Here is a 19,754-nt window from a genome sequence, read left to right as displayed (position 1 = left end):
GTTCAGCAGATAAAATGTTGCCCCCTCATGGAGAGCCTCAGAAATGCAGCAGAGTTAAAAGTGTCAGGGAAAGGATTCATGTTAGGCCTGTCATGGATAAGGATCTCTGTGCTCACAGACCTTCCAGTAGGTTTTCCCCTGTGAGAGAAGATGAAGTAGCTGTCAGCAGCACATTGTGACCCATGCTTGTTACCTAAATTCTTCCACCATCTGTCAGCTGCGTGACCCAGGGCAGGCTGTGTAACCTCTTCATGCTGCTTTTTCTGTCAGCCAAATGGGCTCATGGTGCAAGTGAGTTAGTAGTGCACACGAAGAATTTCGTGTAGTATTTGACAGTGAGCACTTTAAAAATTGTTCATATTTAAGGATCTCTCTGTCGAAGATGAGAAACTAGATCTACCGCCCTTGAGTTAAGTTTCAGAATCTAGTGAGGACTGGCTTGCCAGTCAGACTCACTGTGGCTTTGACATTTCTGGTTGCGGTTCAATGGGAATTGCTTTCTGTACTTCAGTGTCCCTTGAGAATGTTTTGCTGGATGTCAAGGAGCTCCAGAGGGGCATGGACTTGACCAAGAGGGAGTACACCATGCATGACCACAACACGCTGCTGAAGGAGTTCATCCTTAACAACGAGGGAAAACTGAAAAAGCTGCAGGACGATGCCAAGATTGCACAGGTTAGTATTCGTGCCCCTCAACATTGTGAAGAAGAGATAGGTTCCCTCCAGCTACTTGTGGCTTGGGCTTTGGGGTTAGAGGAGAAATGTTCCATTTCCCTCTGCTCAGGGAGGGTAGATTTCTGGTGCAGCCAGTGACTGGTACAAGGGTAGTTTTCTCGTTGTTATTAGAAGCACACCATCCTGCTCATTGTCCTTTTCTAACTTGGGATCTTTTTCTCTTTACCCTCTTCTGTGGAGGTCTTCCCTGCTCTTGCCCTGTCCTTCACTCCTGCATTCCATCCATGCAAGGCCTGTATTCAGTTCTGCTGACACATGTCAGTTCCGTAGCCAATAAATCAACATTCTAGGGTATTGGTTTTCAGTAGATCATGACCCCAAAGCCTTAGACTACACTGAGGGTCACTAGAATATGGGCAGCCCTGCAGAAAAGAATGACCTGCACCACGTCATGGAAATGAGGGTAAAGTGCTGGGGAAACTCAGAGAGCAGACTGTAGTGGAATGGGCTCCAGTTGGAGCTGTTTTGCCCAGAAGAGTTCATATAGAAATTGAGTGTCTCTGATACAGGGATGTCATTTTTTTTTCTTAATTTTTTAAAAAGAATGATTTATTTAAATTTATTTATTCATTAATTTATTTTAATTTGACCAGACAGATAGACACACACACACACACACACACACACAGAGAGAGAGAGAGAGAGAGAGAGAGAGAGAAAGTGAGATGGCAAGCACCAGGTCCGAGACTCGAACTATGGTCAGCCATGTGGGAGTGTCCCACGCCTTAACCACCACGCCACCTGCTGGTCCCCATGTGGAGATACCATAAGATGCTAGGAATTGGTATTTGAAGTCAGGATGACTTCCGAGATCCCTTCTGACCTTGCTTTTTTAGGTTTATTATTTTTTTTTATTTTTTTTTCCTTTTCAATGTTTATCCATTTATTTCTCCTGTGAGAGACAGACAAGCACTTCTAACAGTGTTCATGCTGCCAGCCACCCAGCCTCAGCTGGCCTGGATCATAGGCATACACCCATTTACTCAGCAGGCTCAGGGAGGTTCTGGGATATGAACCCAGTATCTTTCCCATATGTGTCCAGTTGTGTTACAGCTGTACCATACCTGGCTCCCAACCGTGTTGGGGTTCTGCCATGACCTTAGGGAACTCTTGAAAGAAATGTTTCCTTATCTCAGGTGGGGGATGTGTGGGGGAGGGTGTATAGAAGAGGCAGGAGGTCCTAGAGATGAATTTCTGTGTCCCACTTTTATATTCTTTTGGTTGCTTTTGATACGACATTTGGAGATGTGAAGGCTGTGCAGAATCGTGGGAGGTGAGGCAGGCCAGAGAGCATGAAGCTATGGGAGCCATGGTCTCGTTGCCTCAGCTTTTCCCCTCAAGCATCAACTTTAAATGTTGGAATTAATGAGTTTCAAGAGAAATTTACTTCTTCACAGGACGCCTTTGATGATGTGGTCAAGTATTTCGGTGAAAACCCCAAGACAACACCACCGTCTGTGTTCTTTCCAGTCTTTGTCCGGTTTGTGAAAGCCTATAAGGTAAACAGGGAGACGTAGCTTTCAAAGCTTTCCTTGTTATTTTTGAAGCAGGTGTATTGCTCGAGATGTGTGCAAGTCTCAGCTGCTATCAGAGGCCTCCTTTGGGCAGCAGATCTGGGTTGTCAGTGAGAAGAGGAGGCTCAGCCTCCAGAGCTCACGCTGGAGGCTAAGAACTCTTCTTAGAGCCCTCAGGCCATGGTGGTCCCTTCATCCCCAGAGCCTATCCTGGGCCTTCATCAGAAAACAGAAGTTCTTGACTATCCCTTTGAGGAAGTGAGTTGTTCCAAGTCCCTGTTCACCATTGGCCCAGGCAGGAAAGGTGAAAGACTTAGAAAATCCAGGCCCCCTTTATAGTTGCTTAATGTGTAAATAAGTGGACCATGAACTGGGGCAAAGGCATGTGCTCTGTTGAGGTCAGGGAGAGCCTGCTGTGTTAGTCCTGGCCCAGACCTGAAGACCTTTAGATGACATTTCTCTAGAATGGACGGAAGAATGGTGCTGTTAAGGGCAGTCACTCTCTTTCCTTATCTGGATTAGTAATGCCTCTTCCTTTAAGTGGCAGGCCCTCTTTGACATATCCCAGCACTAACTATGGCCTTTTTCTGAAAATGCATATGACCCAAGAAAGAGTTTCTCCTCTGAGAGGGAATGACAAGGAGGGTGTTAGAGCATATAGCTCACTTAGGAGATGCTGCAGTCTGTGTTCTCCAGGCTCGTCTGTGAGGAGCATTGGGAGCAGTAGTGGAGGGAGGATGCAGCAGGGCTGCCTACACTGTTGAGCGAAGTCCCTTCTCCAATGCCACTAAGGGCTAAAGGCTTTGGAGAATCACCTGAGGCCTTATACTGAAATTCAAAAGGTTCTTAAACCATCTTCTCAGCACAGCTTCATGGGGGGCAGTGATATCACAGGCTCTTTGCAGAAGGAAAGTGTTTTGCCAGTGAGGATGAACACAGTAGCACCAACTCCCTCCCAAACTCCACATGCAAGGTGCTGCGAGCAACCAGAAGGCCACCATCTGCCAACTGCCATGCTCTGCTGGCCCAGGTGGCCCTTCTGATGTGCTGTGACCACATTTCTTCACATAGAAGCTTTAAAGCCAAAAGAGACAATAGGGGTGATTTTAAAATTGTGAAAGACAAGGTAGAGAGTGGGTTGGGATCAGTCTCAAAGCTGAGGTTTAGCAGGGACATGCATGGGGCAGAGGGAAGGAGAAAGTGCCCTTGGTGGGCAATGGGTCCTCGCCTGCTCACCCACGGTATGCTCCTCCTTGCTAATAATTTCACCTGTAATCTTACTTGGGCAGCACTGTTATGGGATGGATGTTTTCCTTGCCCTACATGTGATGAATAACCTCCCAGCTTAGCATTGACGAAGGACTTTGTGAGCAGGTTTGGGTTTTAGGAGGTCATCTTTCTTTTCCCAAGTATGAATCAAGGGAAAATTAATAGAAAAGCAACAGAGATCACAATGTAAGCTTCAAGATAAAAGCTGGGCTAGAGAATACAGTACCTGTGACCTTAGACTTCATCCCTAAATTAAACAGATGGCCTAGCCAGGGATTCATAGCTCGGCAATCAGAAGTCTGATTGGAGCTGGCCTCAAGAAAGACAGCACCCAAGGGGGCTGACCTGCTGAGCCTATGCAGTTTCTTCTCTCAAATGCATCAGGCTAGTCATTCTCCCTCCCTTGGGGGAGAGAGTGAGCTGTGGAGAGTCCACGAGCATCACTCTGCTGAGGCCTCTAAAAAAGAGAACAAGAGACCAAATGAATGGAGGTGCTTTACCCAAAATGGACAAAAAGCAGTGGCATCTTAGATGTGTTCTTCAGGCTCTTCTGTGAGGAGCTTTCAGAGAACTACACAACAAGTTCTGGAAGCAAAACAAACTCACATGAATAGCACAGAGCCCAGCTGCCAAACGGTAGGCGCCCAGCAGGTATGTGGGACTAAGAGGAGGAAGCAGGAAAGGATGTCCAGATGAGGTAAACTTCACTACCAGCTTTTGAAGAGATGTGATGGACAGAGAAACCCAGAGGTTGAGTTAAGTATGGACATAAAGTGATGATCTTCTGAACCTTCCATTTACTCTAATTCCTGACTCCTTAGAATTCTTTGAAGAATGACTTTTGAAAATCTTGACTACTGTCATTTCTATTGACAAGATCTTTTTGTTTCTTTTGATTTACCCAGCAAGCAGAAGAGGAAAATGAGCTGAGGAAAAAGCAGGAGCAAGCTCTCATGGAGAAACTCCTGGAGCAAGAGGCCCTCATGGAGCAGCAGGATCCAAAGGTGAGAAGTGCCAGGTTTGTGAGATGTGCCATGTGAGGAGGGGCCTTCATGGCTCCTCTGGTGAGTTGTAGGGAGGGGCAAGAGATCCTTAACACTTCCTTCTAGGGCTTGGAAATTTGGCACATGGAAATTTGTTCATGCGTTACCTTGTTTAGCAGCCACTGGAATGAGACTAAGAGCATGTTTGCATAGCATTTCCAAGTTTCAAATGACCTGGAAATTAACTCTTAGATACACAGAGGTCACTCCAGGTGACTTGAAAGCCACAGGGCCTAGTGTCTAGGGTAGGCTACTAGTGGGTGTCCATGGTGTGGACCTCAATAGCTGGAGGGAGTCACTGAGAGGAATGGGAAGCATTGGGGGTGGGGAAGGTCAGGTAGAGGTGGAAAGGCTGGCACATGGAAGCTCTTTGCACGGCATCCTTTGCCTCAATTGAGGGAGTCTGTGCTCACTTTCAGATTCCTCTCATTGTCAGAGGATTCAGCCTTCCCATTGCTGCCAAGTGAAATTTTGTGTTTGTCACTGGAAATTCCTGTTTTCTTCCCAGAAGGTCTCTGAGTTTTTTGGCATTCAGTGTTGGGATTGTCTATGTGTGTTTGTGGCTGAGGCCGCTGATTAGTAGCACAGTTCTTTGGCACATTTTGGACTTTCTCAAACTTCACAGTGGGTTCTGGCCCCCTAATCTCTGCTCTTCTTTCTTCTCAGTCTCCTTCCCATAAATCAAAGAGACAGCAACAAGAGTTAATTGCAGAACTAAGAAGGCGACAAGTCAAAGATAACAGACATGTGTATGAGGGAAAAGACGGTGCCATTGAAGATATTATCACAGGTAAAACATACCCACTCACTGTGGCCCATGGCAACCCTGCGGGCCTCACCCAGAGTGGGTCACACGCAGATTTTGCAATTTATTTTGCCCAGGCTTGACAAGTTCTTTAGTTAACTATTCAGGTTCAGAATCATGCAGAGACATTCCTTAGCTAAATTGCTAAGGTCTGAAGCAATTTATAATTTCATCATACTGCCCAAAGCACAAAACTGAAAAATCTTCCTCATTTCTGAGTCATGGGAAACCTGTAAGTTCCACCAGGGCTCCTTCTCCTATAGGTTGTCCATTTATTACAGTTTGCCATCATGCTTCATTTTCTTCCAAATGGCCACTCCTACCCACCTCTTGATTAAAAAAATACTGTGGATAAGACCTATTCAGCTTTATACCAACCACATTCTATGAGGCTTTTCTAGACTTATTTTTATTTTTTATTTCTTTAAAGAGGGTTTTGCCTTAGGGCACATGTACTTTCCAAGGAGAGAGAAAGAAAGATAGAGACAGTGAAAGAGAAAGTAAGAAATCCCCCCTCTCCCCCAAGGGGGGATGGCCATGCCGCAATCCCTTCTCCATTCTCTTCCTGAGATCTTGGGCACACAGGCATACATACCTAGCCTGATTTTGAAGCCACTGGGTCCAAGGACTGAAACTGCAGTCGGTCATGTGGGAGTCCAGAGATATAACTGGTCCAGGCTATCCACTGGTCTCCCTAGTCTGCTTTTCAAAATCCTCTTTACTCATTCAGAGTTACTGAAGTCAATAGAAAGTAAGAGACCAATACTTTAATCTGGATGAGCCAATGGCTTCTAGCCCACAGTTGGGAACAGATTGTTCTATCAGCTAGGAATTGTACCTAACTCAGACTGGCTCTTGTCTGATTAAATTCTAGTTTAAGGCATTCTACTCACCAATCCTCCCAGATTTCAATACTTCCTTACAGACCAAGAGGACAGCTTAGGCCACTGTAGCAGTGGCAGCAGATGATTTTTCTTACATGTCTGTTGCACATGCATACTATTTTCCACTTCTAAGATACAGCTTTTTATTATGGAAATGGTCAAAATATGCAAAAGTACGGAGAGTATTATGATGAGCTTCCTGTACCCCTCACTCATTTCATAGTCATCCACTCATGGCCAGTCTCGTTTTATGTACACTATGCCCCATACCCAATTATTTTGAAGCATATCCAAGATACCTCATTTTCATTTAGAAATATTTCAATATGTATCTTCAAAAGATAAGGACTATTCAAAAAATACTCATACCATTATCCAATATCTAGTCATTTTTCATATTTTTCCAGTTGTTCTAATCTTTAAAAAATAGTTTTTTTCTTTCATCAAAGACCCTCAACAGGGTCTCATCATGCCTCAGCCATCCCTTTCTCACAGCCTTCCAACCAGCCAGGATCATAGGTGCGTGTGTGCACATGGCTGGTGTGTTTCAGGTAACTCGGGATCCAAACCATGGTCTTCTATGTGGCTCCAACATGGCAGAGTGGTACCCTACCACCCGTGCCAACATGGCTGGGACTGTCTTAATTTTGTAAAGATATAATTTCCTAGGCTTTTGACTTCTTTTTCTTGTTATAGTTTAATCAGCATTATAAATAGAGACCTTGAATGCCAGAACTACAAATCTTTTTCACTAGCTCAGACACAGGTAGTGAAAACTACAGAGATAAGCTAGGTTAGATTTTTTTATAAAGGAAGTCAATAAAGAATCTCTTGCCCATATTAAAGTAGTGTTAAGTCCTGAGTAGAAAGGTGGTGAAAGGGTTGTTCTCTGCACACAGCATGTTCTGCACACACATGCCTGCTGGTATCTGTGTATTGTGCAGTGGCTTGCAGATGGCTCCCCAGAAGAAACCCCTATTATTTAGCCTCTCTCCTTGCCTCCTTCACTGGGGTAGCAGTTCTCTGAAAATGACCAGGAACAGATCTCCTTTCTCGGTAAGCAGCTCTTCATCTCAGCCCCACAGTAAGATGAACATACAGGTAGGGAAACAGCCAGCCTTGCACATGAAGAACTTGAAGTTCCTTTTTCATCAGTATGTTCTCCATCCTAATGACACCTGGCTCTGTAAAATGAATGGAATGTATATTTTCTATTTCCCTTACCTGAATTATTAAGCTTCCGGAGGAGGTAAATTAATCTGTTCATAGAGCAGTTTTTATTCCCAGAATAGTTTTTATTTTCTGTCCTATCCACAAGCCCCAGATAACTCTTTTAGACTTTCATGAACTAACATGAGGATATATTACCTTCCCCTTTCTGACCCCCATCCCCAAGTATGATTAACCAAGCACTAACTATGTACTAATGCAATAGATCTTGGCTTCTCACTCTCTTCTCTTTGTGTTGTTTGGCTGTCATTTTTGATGCAGTGCTGAAGACTGTGCCCTTTACTGCTCGTACCGCCAAGCGTGGCTCTCGGTTTTTCTGCGAACCTGTTCTCACTGAGGAATACCATTACTAAACTATTACTCTTTCTCACCTGATGCTCTTAAAAGGTTGCTACAGGTTTTTTGACCTTGTATGTGCCCCTCTGTGTGTCTGTCAGGGCCACCAACATGGTAGCATGGGCTCGCCATCTCCCTCCTGTTTTGTCCTTGTGTTGCATGGTTTTGCATTCAACCATTACTGTTCACTCCTTGCCATTTCAAATACATACACGTATATATCACACTGCTGTGATGGTGTCAACTGACTTGTTTGCAGAAATTTTTAGAAAAAGAGTAAATAGAACACTTCTTGAAGAATCAGAAGTAGTACCAAGTAGGGTGCTTGTAAGTTTTGTGGCCTAATACACGAAATGATAGTCCTTAAAAATAACTACTACAGACATGTAACATAGCATTTAATGTGCTCTAATAGGTTTGCTGATATTCCACCAGCCCTTTTTCTGGTACCATTAACATGCTTTAATAGTAAAATGACCTGTTACACAAAAGTGCTCAGGAAAGCAAATTGGCCTAAAATGTTTAAGAGTTATTTAATTCATTATTACTATTTTTTTTTTCTTTGTAATGTGACCAAAGAGTGAGAGAGAGAACAGTGAGAAAGCAAGCCCTAGGTCCAGGACTCGAACTGTGGTTGGCCATGTGGGAGTCCAACACCTTTACTACCACACCACCTGCCAGCCCCTAGCCATAAAGTTTTACAGAAGGAACTATGAAGTCCACACATTTATAAATTGTACATTTGCTCATTTATTTTGTCAGAGGGTGTGCTCCCCAGAGAGAGGGGGACAGTGGGAAAGGAAGAAAGCACCCCTCAAAGGAACGTGGTCACACCACAATCCTTTCTCTTCCATTTTTCCACCCTGTTGGGATTTTGGGTGTGTGCTCATGCATGTGGTACACACACACACACACACACACACACACACACACACAGAGGCATATTTTTTACAAGCTGCTGAGACCAATATTTAGGCTATGTAGTGGACATGTAGCATCTGGCTTCCTTAACCACTAGACCATGGGACTGGCCCAGTTGGACATTTCTGAACTATAGTCTACAGTATGCTGGAACTCATAGCTTGAGTTCATTGATGCAGGGAACCCTTTGAACCCAGAAGCCTGTATGTGCCGAACTAGGCAACCCACAGCCTCACAGCAGCCTACCCTGGGTAGGTCACCTGCATTTCATGAGCGACACACCCAAGTTCAGCTCTGAGATTCATGTTGCCATGAAGCTTTGAGGCAGAGGTGAAACAAAGGCTTAGGAGATTCCTACCATCTTACCTCATTAATGCCTCTTCACTTGTAGCCCTGTTCCATGTCTAATCTAGGGTATTTCTTTTGTGATGAAATCATATCTGGAACTGCTTCTTTTGTTCAGGATGGTGACATCAGAAACACTAATCACAAATACCTATCATTGGAAAAATGCCACTGTGCTTAGAATTTAAAAAATGATCAAAATTTCCTAAGAAGTAACTTCCTGGCCCCAGTTCTTGATGCCTAATAAGGAACAAACTTCTCGCCAGTGCCTAGTTGATGAAAGAGACAAGGGAAGCACATACTTCCTGGAAATAGCCATTGACTGCCTCCCATGCTGAAAGTGACATGGAACTGGGTGTTTGTTCTCTCACGTAACCATTCTAGAAATTACACGTCATGTGCGTTCTTCTGTCTCAGAAGATATGGAAGGACCTAGAGTGTCATTGCCTGCTCTGCAGTGTACTTACTCACCAATGCTTATTAACAGAATCTGTCATGTTTGGATGATGTTTGCTGTCAGTTTTGCTGCTGGACTGTCTTTCTGGAGCCAATCTTCAAAGCAGCTTGGAAAGTGGGTGGTCAGAGAGCTGGGTGGGAAGACACTCACCCTCCCCTTGTTTTATCTAACTCTTCTCATAGTAGAGGCCTCCCACTCTGTTGGCTAACATGCCCGGGAATGTTAAGCTCTAAGTTGAGTTGCTTTCCATATTCATCCCATTTTTACTTAACCATCATTTTGTGTTTTTGTTTTTCTGTTTAGCCTTAAAGAAGAATAATATCACTAAATTTCCAAATGTTCACTCGAGGGTAAGGATTTCTTCTAGCACACCGGTGGTGGAGGATACACAGAGCTGGCAAGCATCACTTTTTACTTAGCTTCCTCCTCTCTCTATATGCAGATCAATGGTTTCAATCTGTGGCTGAGGGTAATACTGGTGAGAATCTGACCAGGAAGAAGCCTTTGCACTTCACATTCCAGCAACATGAGGCTGAGCCTCACTGTTGAGACTCCTCCTTGGCCTGCTTCCATGTCCTCAAGTGATGGCTTGGGCAGGGGTATTCACTAATAATTGTACTTGCTTTGAGTGCTCGGCTAGCCTTCCCTTACCCCCCTTCTTGACCTTTGGGTTGTTCAGTTAACCCCATTTTGACCTTGAAGGGATTGACAGCAGGTCCTAGCCAGGGAAAATAGTTTACTACAGTCTTTGAAGAATTATAGAATCTTTAGAGCTAATTTTTCAGAGGACTGAAGCACAAAGCTGTATAACCTTAGCCAAAAGTGGAATTTTGCCCTTTCACTTATCAACCTTAGGTAGCAGGTAGGAACTCAAGAGAACTACAGCATAAACACTGCCTTTCCCTTGAATTTAGGAGCGGCAAGGATCAGATTACAGTGAGTTAGGAGCCAGGGAGTAAGAGGCCAAGTGGGGACTGTGCCAACCTGTACAGCTCCAGCTGGTTTTTTGGCATGTTGGAACCAGGGCCTAGTTTTTCCAGAGAAGCCAGAATCTTTTTTATGTCAATTACCAGTTGAAATACAGAAAAAATGTATTTAAAAAATAAGGGGAATACAGTGGGACAAACATCCTGTGGGCCAAATATGGCCCAGCAGCCCTGTTTTTCATTTTACTGAGTAGTTGAAGAGCTATAAAGATTGAATGTGGTTTAATTCTGTTTGTACTTTGTTTCTAAAGGTAGACTATTAGCCTAGCACAAGGCAACAATATTCATCATTTAATTAAAGGGGTACGTTAATTAAGCAAAACAAGAGGGAAAAAGTACAAAGCCTGCTACATTTTTTTTCACTATCCCAGACCCCATCAAAAATAGGCTGCCTGTGCGTCTACCTGCCTTACCCAAATATGCCCTCATCCTGAGTGCCCACTAAATTAACCCACTTCATCCCAATATAGCAATGCCTGTCTGAACCAGTATACAGTGATGGATTCATTCAACAAGTTTTCTTTTTTATGAATATATGGACGGATGTATGTATGTACATAAATATCAGGCATCTCCTATGTCCGAGCAATACAAACTGAGAAATGCAAGAAGGCCCATACCATTTTTTCCTGCTGCTAAAACCACAGAAAATATTGGATGGCAGGAAAGAATGTCCAGAGAATGGAATGTTTTGATTTACATTTAATGGATAACTGAACATATTTCAAATTCAAAAAATTAAAAAAAAAAAACAAAAAAACCTCAACTAGCTGAATGGAATGAAAGTAACAGAACTTTAATCAGTAAAGCTTTTTAATTTACCAGAGAGGGAGTGAGTGGGCGAAAGTGAGAAAATAAGCCACCAGGTCTGGGACTTGAACCACGGTCAGCCATGTGGGAGTCCAGCACCCTTAACCACCATGCCATGTTGCCAGTCTCCTTCCTAGTGAAGATTTCAAGGATAAGATAGAACACAGTAGTTTAGTGTGTATTAGATTTGCAGTTTTAAACTCACTGTAATTATTGTTCATATTCAGGCCTCCACAGAAAGCAACAGAACCTAGGCTACAGGTGCTTCTAGTTGAAGACACACACTTAAAATAAGACTTTAACTAGACTGGCCAGCTAGTGACAGAAATATTCTATTTTCCTTAATCTCCCAGAATCCTACCAGTATTATATCCTATTTTGATAGTAAATATTGAAGGGCCTATTAGTTGACTTTTCTACACAAGCTGCTTTGATTGGCTGCCAGCTGGCCTTTGTCTTGCTTAGACACGACATTAAAGGTTGCTCTTCTCTCACTGGCCTTCTCTTCTTTACAGATCTTAGAAACCAACCATACAGACGAGCCGATGCGGTGAGGAGAAGTGTCAGGCGGCGCTTTGATGATCAGAACTTACGTTCTGTTAATGGTGCCGAAATAACGATGTGAGCCTGAGACCTGCCTGCACAAGTAGTGTGCGTGCATGAAACTGCCCACGTGGATTTTATGTGCTACCGTTTAACTGCAGCCTTGAACACAGGAAAATATATCCTTAAGGGCTCAGAATTAGCAAACACATAGGAATTTTTAAATGATGGGTTTTCCTTTCAACCCTTGTTAACAAGTGCCTAAAAATGAAAGTACCTGCTCAGATTAATCAAAGCAATAGGATTTGATTTGATTAGGTATCTTTTTACACCACTCTGTTACTCAGTTTTTTAACCAAAATGTAATTTTCATATTGAATTCATTGCCTGCCACTGTGGCCATCTCACAATGGCCCACCCTGGTTTCCTGATCAGTTGTAAACATGGGTGCATCTGCTGTGAATGTCCTTTGCTGAGATGTCTTTTAAAGAATTTTGTTTCAGCCATATCCACTTTCTATTTATAAGGACTTGCAGCATAGAAAGAGGAAAAAGTCACACAAAATCTCCTCTTAACCATAAGCAAGCCCCAGCAAAATTAAAAAAGGATGCAATAGCAATGGCACAGAAGTCACTCAACCATCTCCAGTTTCACATTCTGCTGCTTCTGTGCTAGGGTACAATGCCCTGTGAGGGACATTCACTGGTAGGAATGCAAAGCTATGATGGCATAAAATGTTGTGTAAGACTTATTTGCAGTACTGTGTTCTTCAGCTAGAGGCAGCTTTTGAAGTAATGCAAATAAATGTATTTATTAATCAGCACTAAAATTAACATCTCAGTAACAGGCATTAGGGTTTCTGAGGCCCATTATGGGCCAATTCTAATAGAAATTGGTGCCTTGCTAGCCAGGAAGTTTACTGGCTCTGTCAACAACATTCAAGGTTACATCTACTAGCAGATTTGTTAGGAATTTGGCCTTAATCTCTTCGGACAATCGCAGGGTTTTTTTTGTTCTTTTTCCCTTTTGTAAATTGGAGAAGAAGATATGTTTGGCATCATGTATCTTCTAAATGGTTAAAATGCTAAATTGGTGTTCTATTTCCCAGATTACTTGTGGGAAATTAAATTAAGTTACTGAGAAATACTAACACTGGGATTAAGGTTAATTCATATGAGATGAGACGAAATGGCCAAGAAGCCACAATTACTTTTTCCTTCCTCTCTGGCAGGGCACGTGATCCATTCCAAAGTCAAAAACTGGACTGAAGCTAAATTTGTACTTTTATAATATACATTCTGCTTCTTGCTTACCTTCTTGGTATTACATCAATATATTAATTGTAAAGTTTATTGTATAGTATTTAACCACTGAATTTCTTATTTTATGTTGTGCTTATGTGAACCCTTTGGTGAAGGTCCCTTTTCCTTGGATAATGTGTAGTTATATGATCTCTTTTGAAATGTACAGATATTTTGCTATAAAATTGGTGCAGTTTTTTATGGTTTTTACACTTCTCTTTAATTCCCACCTAAGCCTCTGGGTAATATTGTAAATATTGTTTAAAAATGCATCAGCCTATGCTATACAATCTGAATGTTATTTTAACTTATAGGTTTTTTTTTAATATATATATTTAACTACAAGGACAGATTAGGATCAGTTACCACATTTCACTTTAGAATATCTATTTACAAAAGGATTACTTTAAAACTGCCACCTGCTGGCACATTTCCATAAATGTGTACTATTATAAAAGAACATGCCAAGATTTTGTCATTCTGTTGGCTCAATAGCAATTTGCCCATAAGATTATAACCCAAATAGTTGGACCTTTACCACAAACCAGCTGTTTTCAAAGCTCAATGCTGCTGTACCTGTCATAAAAAAATCATCAATTTATTAACCTAAAAATGAGACAGTAATGTTGGCATGTTCTTTTCTGTTTGTCTATTAATAGGCCTGCTTCTTAGCAATATTAGAAATGTTTTATAAAAGCAATTCATGTTACTTTTCTGGTCTTTTCATGGCATATGAGCAAATAAAACTATTTACACTACTATTCTGTAATGTGATCTTTCAATGGCACATTTAGGGAGTGCTATTACTTTTATGTAGATTTTATTTTCTATTAATAGTTATTCCTTGCTATTTGAACTCAGAATCCAAATATGGTAAATTTCAGAAGAATCTCTTCCTTTATGAACTCTTGGCCCCTTGATGTATGGAATGTAGGATTAAAAATAAATCTCTAAAATCGTACTTACAAACTTGTAGCTTCCTGAGAAACAGCACTCGTGTTTAGTGAGATGCCAGCTTTTTTAATTAGGGTGTCATACAAATACAAATGGGCTATGTGTGTACTGAAAAGAGGCAATCCTGCACCCGCCAACCACACACTGGTTGCCACGGTACACACAAGCAATCTGGTCCCATTGCACACAAATACGGAACTCTGTAATGATAACTCCAAGTCACTAGGAAAGTTTATATGTAACAGAGTATTTTTTTTTTTTATGGAAACAAGAAAAAGTGTCTATTTTTTAGAAAAAACCTTTCAAGTGGCTTTAAAAAAAATAAGATGTGTAAATTATAGTCACTTAAAGAATTATTAACAATAGATGACTCAGTCACAACTACCATAGCATATTTTACATTTGTTACACTTGGCTGTTTACAGATTATAGGTAAAAATCTTATATATGCCTTACAACAAGCCCGTAAGGTATTAACACTATTTTATACATGAGGAAACCAACTGAACAAAACTAGGTGACTTGCCCAGGGTCACAAATCTAGGTCAAAAAAGCCTGTACAAAGAGGTCTTTGTTCCCAGTCAGTGCATTTTCCCACTGCACCATAATTATATACTATGTAGTTAAAAGCTTTATAACAGGGAGGAACAATTCTATTCTGCAATTAGTTTTATGCCAGGACAAGTGCCTAACGGTAAAAGAAAGTTCTTGAAGGCCTTTAATATCCGCAAGTTCAGAATTGTAGATGCCCGAACTACAGCAGTAAGTTTAGATGATGCAGATATGGCTAGGTTTAGGGCGTTACATGCCAGGAGCATCCATATTCTAAATATGTTCACCAATGACTCAAAATTCAGTATCCTTGCCCACCACTCATCACCCTCTAATACTGAAGTTCAGCAATGGCCAGTGACTCTCCTGACTCCGCTTTGCTCAGCACAGAATGAGGCTTGATATCCACCACTGACTCTGCTTTAGTTCAACACACTGGATTTCTCTGAAGAATTACCAATTTTACACTGAAAGATATGACACTTAATATTCACTGTACAATTCACATTTGATAAGTCTAACCACTAACATCCATGTTTCAGATTTTGTCAGATATGTCTATAGAGATCAATGTATTGGCATAGTTCATACAAAAGGATCAGTTTGTTTTACATTTCTTTTAAACTAATATCCTATTCCCAAGGAAAAAAATCTTTAGAAACAAAATTGAATAAAGTGCTTTTATTCCTCCCACCTTTTCTTTTAACTTACTATGGGGCACATATGCTCACGGGGTATGTGTGAGAAATCACCCCCCAACAAGGGGACAATCACCCTAATCCCTTCTCCTCCATTCTCCTCTCAGGACTTTGGACACATACTCACAGAGGCCTGGTATGTTTTTCAAGACTCTGCTGTCAGCCATGTGGGATCCACTTGCCTTAACCATGGCACCTGGCTGGCCCTGATTTTTTTTTTTTTTTTGCCTCACTTTTTATCAAGAAAAGCAGGTATTATACCAAGAAAGCAGAATGTGGACATCTAGCAATTCACAGCACAGAACTTCTGACAATGAGGGATGCTTAAAGGAAAAAGTTGACACAAATCCACCTTATTAAAAGATGCCACTTTTTTTCTAATAAATTATATTTATTTACAAAAGATCTAATGTTCTATAAGGTTCTTTACATCAAAACAATATATAAACAAGCAAAAAAATCTGGTAATTACAAATACAGAAAATAGAAACCTTGTTCCCTTATTACTCACCTTTCAGAACAGGTCCTCAGTTCAGTTGAAGAGGTAGGCAAGAAGACCAACACCTACCAAAAAAGTTTGCAAGCAGGACCAAAAAAATGTTTATAAATACCACATTTAGGTACTCTTAGGATAGTATAGGAGCATAGCATCAAGAAATAACTTAGCTTGAACCTGACAGCCAGTTACTCACTGTTTTATAGTTTAAGACTGGGTAGGTGGGAGGGATTAGCCAGATCCTCTGAAATATAAACATCAATTTTACATGTAGGGTAATTAACAGTGAATCACTGGTCACAAAGAGATGGCCTTGAACTAGATCACACTGAGAATTACAAAAGTAATTTTGACAGCCTCTAGCAAATTTTAAAAAGCACCTACTTCAGTCAGGGAGACAAACTAGAGGGCTGGGGAAAGTACATGGGTAACTGGAGCAAAATCCTATTTCCAATCTCACCTGGAAGTCAGCTCTAATAAACTGAGTGCCTGCCCTGCCAACATGATTAGCCTCTGAAAGGAACCTGAAATTAGTTTTAAGCTTAGAATTTCAATTCCATGTTCTAACCAGCAACCTTCTGGACACTTCTAAGTAACAAATAAGGTACGTACAGTCACTAGTTCTTAATTTAGGTGCACTTAAATTGCAACTGTGGCTTTTGTGGTTTAGTATATTTATTGCAGTGATGCTTTTTCAAGCCCTTTAATACAGATGATGGTAGGTACCATGGATTCTGGATGAGCACATACATCAATTTTTATTTGACATTCATTCATTCATTAAGTGTCTGCTGTGTGCCAGGCACTGCCCTGGATCCATAGAGATAGATATAAAGCAGTGAATGGAACAGACAGATCCCTGCCGTGGTAGAATTTATGTGACCACCATTTAAAACAACTGAAAACCTAAACAACAGGTAAGAATGGGCTGACCTCTTAGAGCTGTGGTTAAGCCCTGTGTATAGAGGGCCAGGTACCACGAGGCTGACTATAGTTCAAATCCTAGTGGCTTGAAAAACATGCCAGGCACATGTAAACACGTGCCCCAAATCCCGATGGGATGGAGAAATGGAGGGAAAAGGACCATGGTGTGAGTTTACCCCATTAGGCAGTGTCTTCTCTCTCTTTTTCTGGCAAGTGCACACACACTGACCAAAAAGCAAAAGAAAAGAAAAACAAAGAATGAATGAATGAAAATTATTAGACTGGTATATGCCATTACCAGAAGCACAGAATGCGATTATAACAAATTAGACAAAGTTCTGTGAAAATAATTCATGGCATTATATGTGAGTGTAGTTTTACCTAGAAAATGTAGAATGGCTGAATTAATACTTGGTACTGAGAGAGACACCCTAAAAGGAAAAGTCTCAGACTTAAGACAAAAGGAATTAATGTACTTTGTTTTTTTAAAGATTGTTTTAAAAGCTGACGTTCTTTAGTTTTATAATTTTAAGTGACAAAATATAAACATCTTATAAACTTAAAAAGTATTCATTCTTTCTCTTCCCTAGGTATTTGATTAGAAATAGCTCTTACGTAGCATTTAAACCTTAAAAAATTGTTTATATAAAGAGTTAAGTCTTTCCTTTCTGGATGCATAGCATAAGTAAAAGTGGGTGCCTAGCCAGCACTTAAGGTGATTTAGCACTAAAATAAAAGAGCATTTAGGCCAATGCTTCTTAAGCATGTAATTAAAGATTACAACAGAATGAAAGCTGATAATTTGAAAGTATGAAAATTTTCTAGAAAAATGGGCACAGAAGGTATTTCCAAATTTTTAATTTCTTCACTCTGCAACTATGAATTGCCATACTCTAGGACAATCCTTTTTTCACTTTATAGTTGTAGAAAGTGAGGTCCAGTTAAGGAAAAGTCAAAAAATGAAATAGGTGTGATTTAATCGTTACCAAATTTACTGGAAGGCATAAAAAGTTATTTTTATGTTAAAAAACATTAATAATCCACATGGTTAAGCTGCTTTGAGTAATGATCATGAAATGCTAGCCTCTATGTTGGAAAAAATGTAGTACGACAACTTTTCACTTAAAAGCGTTACATTAGCTAAAAATTCCTTAGAGTATAAATAATTATTTATATTTGATTGACTAAATCAACTTTTCAAAGCAACTCAATTTTCCCATATAGAATTTATGGACTGGAAGAAAATAAAACCATTAAATATTTGAGGTCCCAATTTTTACTAAGTATGACATTTAAACATATTAGTACATATGTTTAATATGTCAATAATTCATTGATGATACCGAGGGAAGATAAACCCTTAATGTTTTCAAATGCTCGCTTATCTGTAAATAAACCCAGTTCCATTTGACACAATTGTGCAGCTCTAACAGAAATGATATTCCAAGACATTCTGGCTTTTAACCAAACTGAAACCATATTCAGTTAAAAATATTCACAGAGGAACTCTTAGTTTAACAAAATTTTCCCATTTCCTTAACTTCAAAACTTTCAATTAACTAATAATTCCCATTTGATGAGGTCATCGAAAGTCAGTAATAAGTCATTTAATCTTTTATGGCAATTATGTTACATTTTGCATTGCAGTCCCTTCACTAGTTTTTAGGTCAAGGAATTTTCATGGGTGAACTATAGGGTAACTTGAATTTATACTGTCTTATGGGGATCTGAGGTTAAGATTATAAGAAATACAGAAATCTATCTCGAGGACATGCTAAAACACATCAATAGCTTTTTATTTAAATAGAAAAACCTTTTAAAGTTGTACTTTAAAAATCATTATTCATGGAAGTAATTAAAACAATGCTTTACAGATTCTAAATTCACTTGTGAAACATCACTAGTAATATCTGCCAATATCATATGCATATTTAGATGATTTTTCCATTGATTTTCATGTCAAGTGTTTGACATGATCAGCAATATTAACCATCATTCCCAATGGGACTTCTCAGAATTCAAGTCTAGGCAAATCCCCCCATTGCCAAAATTGTTACCTGTTTTGACGGTAATATACAATAAATAAGACTAATCTCAAGCAAGCAACTGATTACTTCACATTTTCTGAATGATAATGATTCTCACTTTCTATGAAGACATATTTTATAGCAGAAAAATGACTTGGCAGATAGAAGTTCAGAAACAAATCCCACCCATTTTTTGATACTATAAACAATGGACACTAGATTTATTTCAAACAAAGAGGGCAGGATGGGAAAAAGTCCTGGTCAGTCCCACTTTCAAACTCATTAGGATGGTGAAGGAAAAGTTTTTGTTCTTCTAAATCCCAATGTGAAATAAGATCTCTCAAAGTGTCCAAATTAAAATAAAGATAATACCAAAGTCTGTGCTAAAATTGAGTTTACTTTAAAAAAAGTGGCATTAAAGGAAAATAGTATAAATTACATTACCAACCTTCAAAAGTTAGCATGTAAAGACTATTCTATCTTCAACCATTGCCTTTTTAAAATATTCTACAGGAAATTCATAGATGAAAAACAAATCTAGGGACTGCAAATGCAATGATTTATAATATTAAATATTAAAAAAAAAAAAACTAGCTATGTGGGTAAGATGAAGCAAAATTTCAGGAACTTAGTATCTTTAAAATGATACAATTTCTTTAGAGCTGAGCAGTTAAAGTAGAAATAAATACTAGTACACACTAGAAGAGAAGGTTTAATAATTGATAAAAATGTACAAAAATATTCAAATCAGAAATGCTTTAGAATGTGTACCACGAAGTCAATACTTCTCAGTGAGCAGGGAAGGTAGAAGACTTCCTCAATGGAAAAAAAAGAGCAAGAGAAAGATTGGATTTTTTAAAAAAAAAAATCAAGACAACTGTTAAAGAAAATGTTTAGGTCAACATTGATTTTTTTTTTTTTTTT

The 19,754-nt window shown here is 40.0% G+C and overlaps 1 protein-coding gene across 1 annotated transcript in view; it reads left to right on the top strand.

The window, feature by feature from the left end:
* FMNL2 (formin like 2) overlaps positions 1-13,940 on the top strand; it is a gene marked incomplete in the record, with an annotated part of 348,552 nt that extends 334,612 nt beyond the window's left edge. The window contains 5 exon segments of the mRNA XM_027775349.1: positions 512-675; positions 2,133-2,234; positions 4,424-4,522; positions 5,228-5,351; positions 11,851-13,940. Coding sequence (XP_027631150.1) covers positions 512-675; positions 2,133-2,234; positions 4,424-4,522; positions 5,228-5,351; positions 11,851-11,960 — 599 coding nt within the window.
* Between the last annotated feature and the right edge of the window lie 5,814 nt (positions 13,941-19,754).

The sequence above is a fragment of the Tupaia chinensis genome, unplaced genomic scaffold (genome assembly GCF_000334495.1).
Source record: "Tupaia chinensis unplaced genomic scaffold, TupChi_1.0 Scaffold000549_1, whole genome shotgun sequence".
NCBI lineage: Eukaryota > Metazoa > Chordata > Mammalia > Scandentia > Tupaiidae > Tupaia > Tupaia belangeri.
This window is presented reverse-complemented; position numbering and strand designations above follow the sequence as displayed.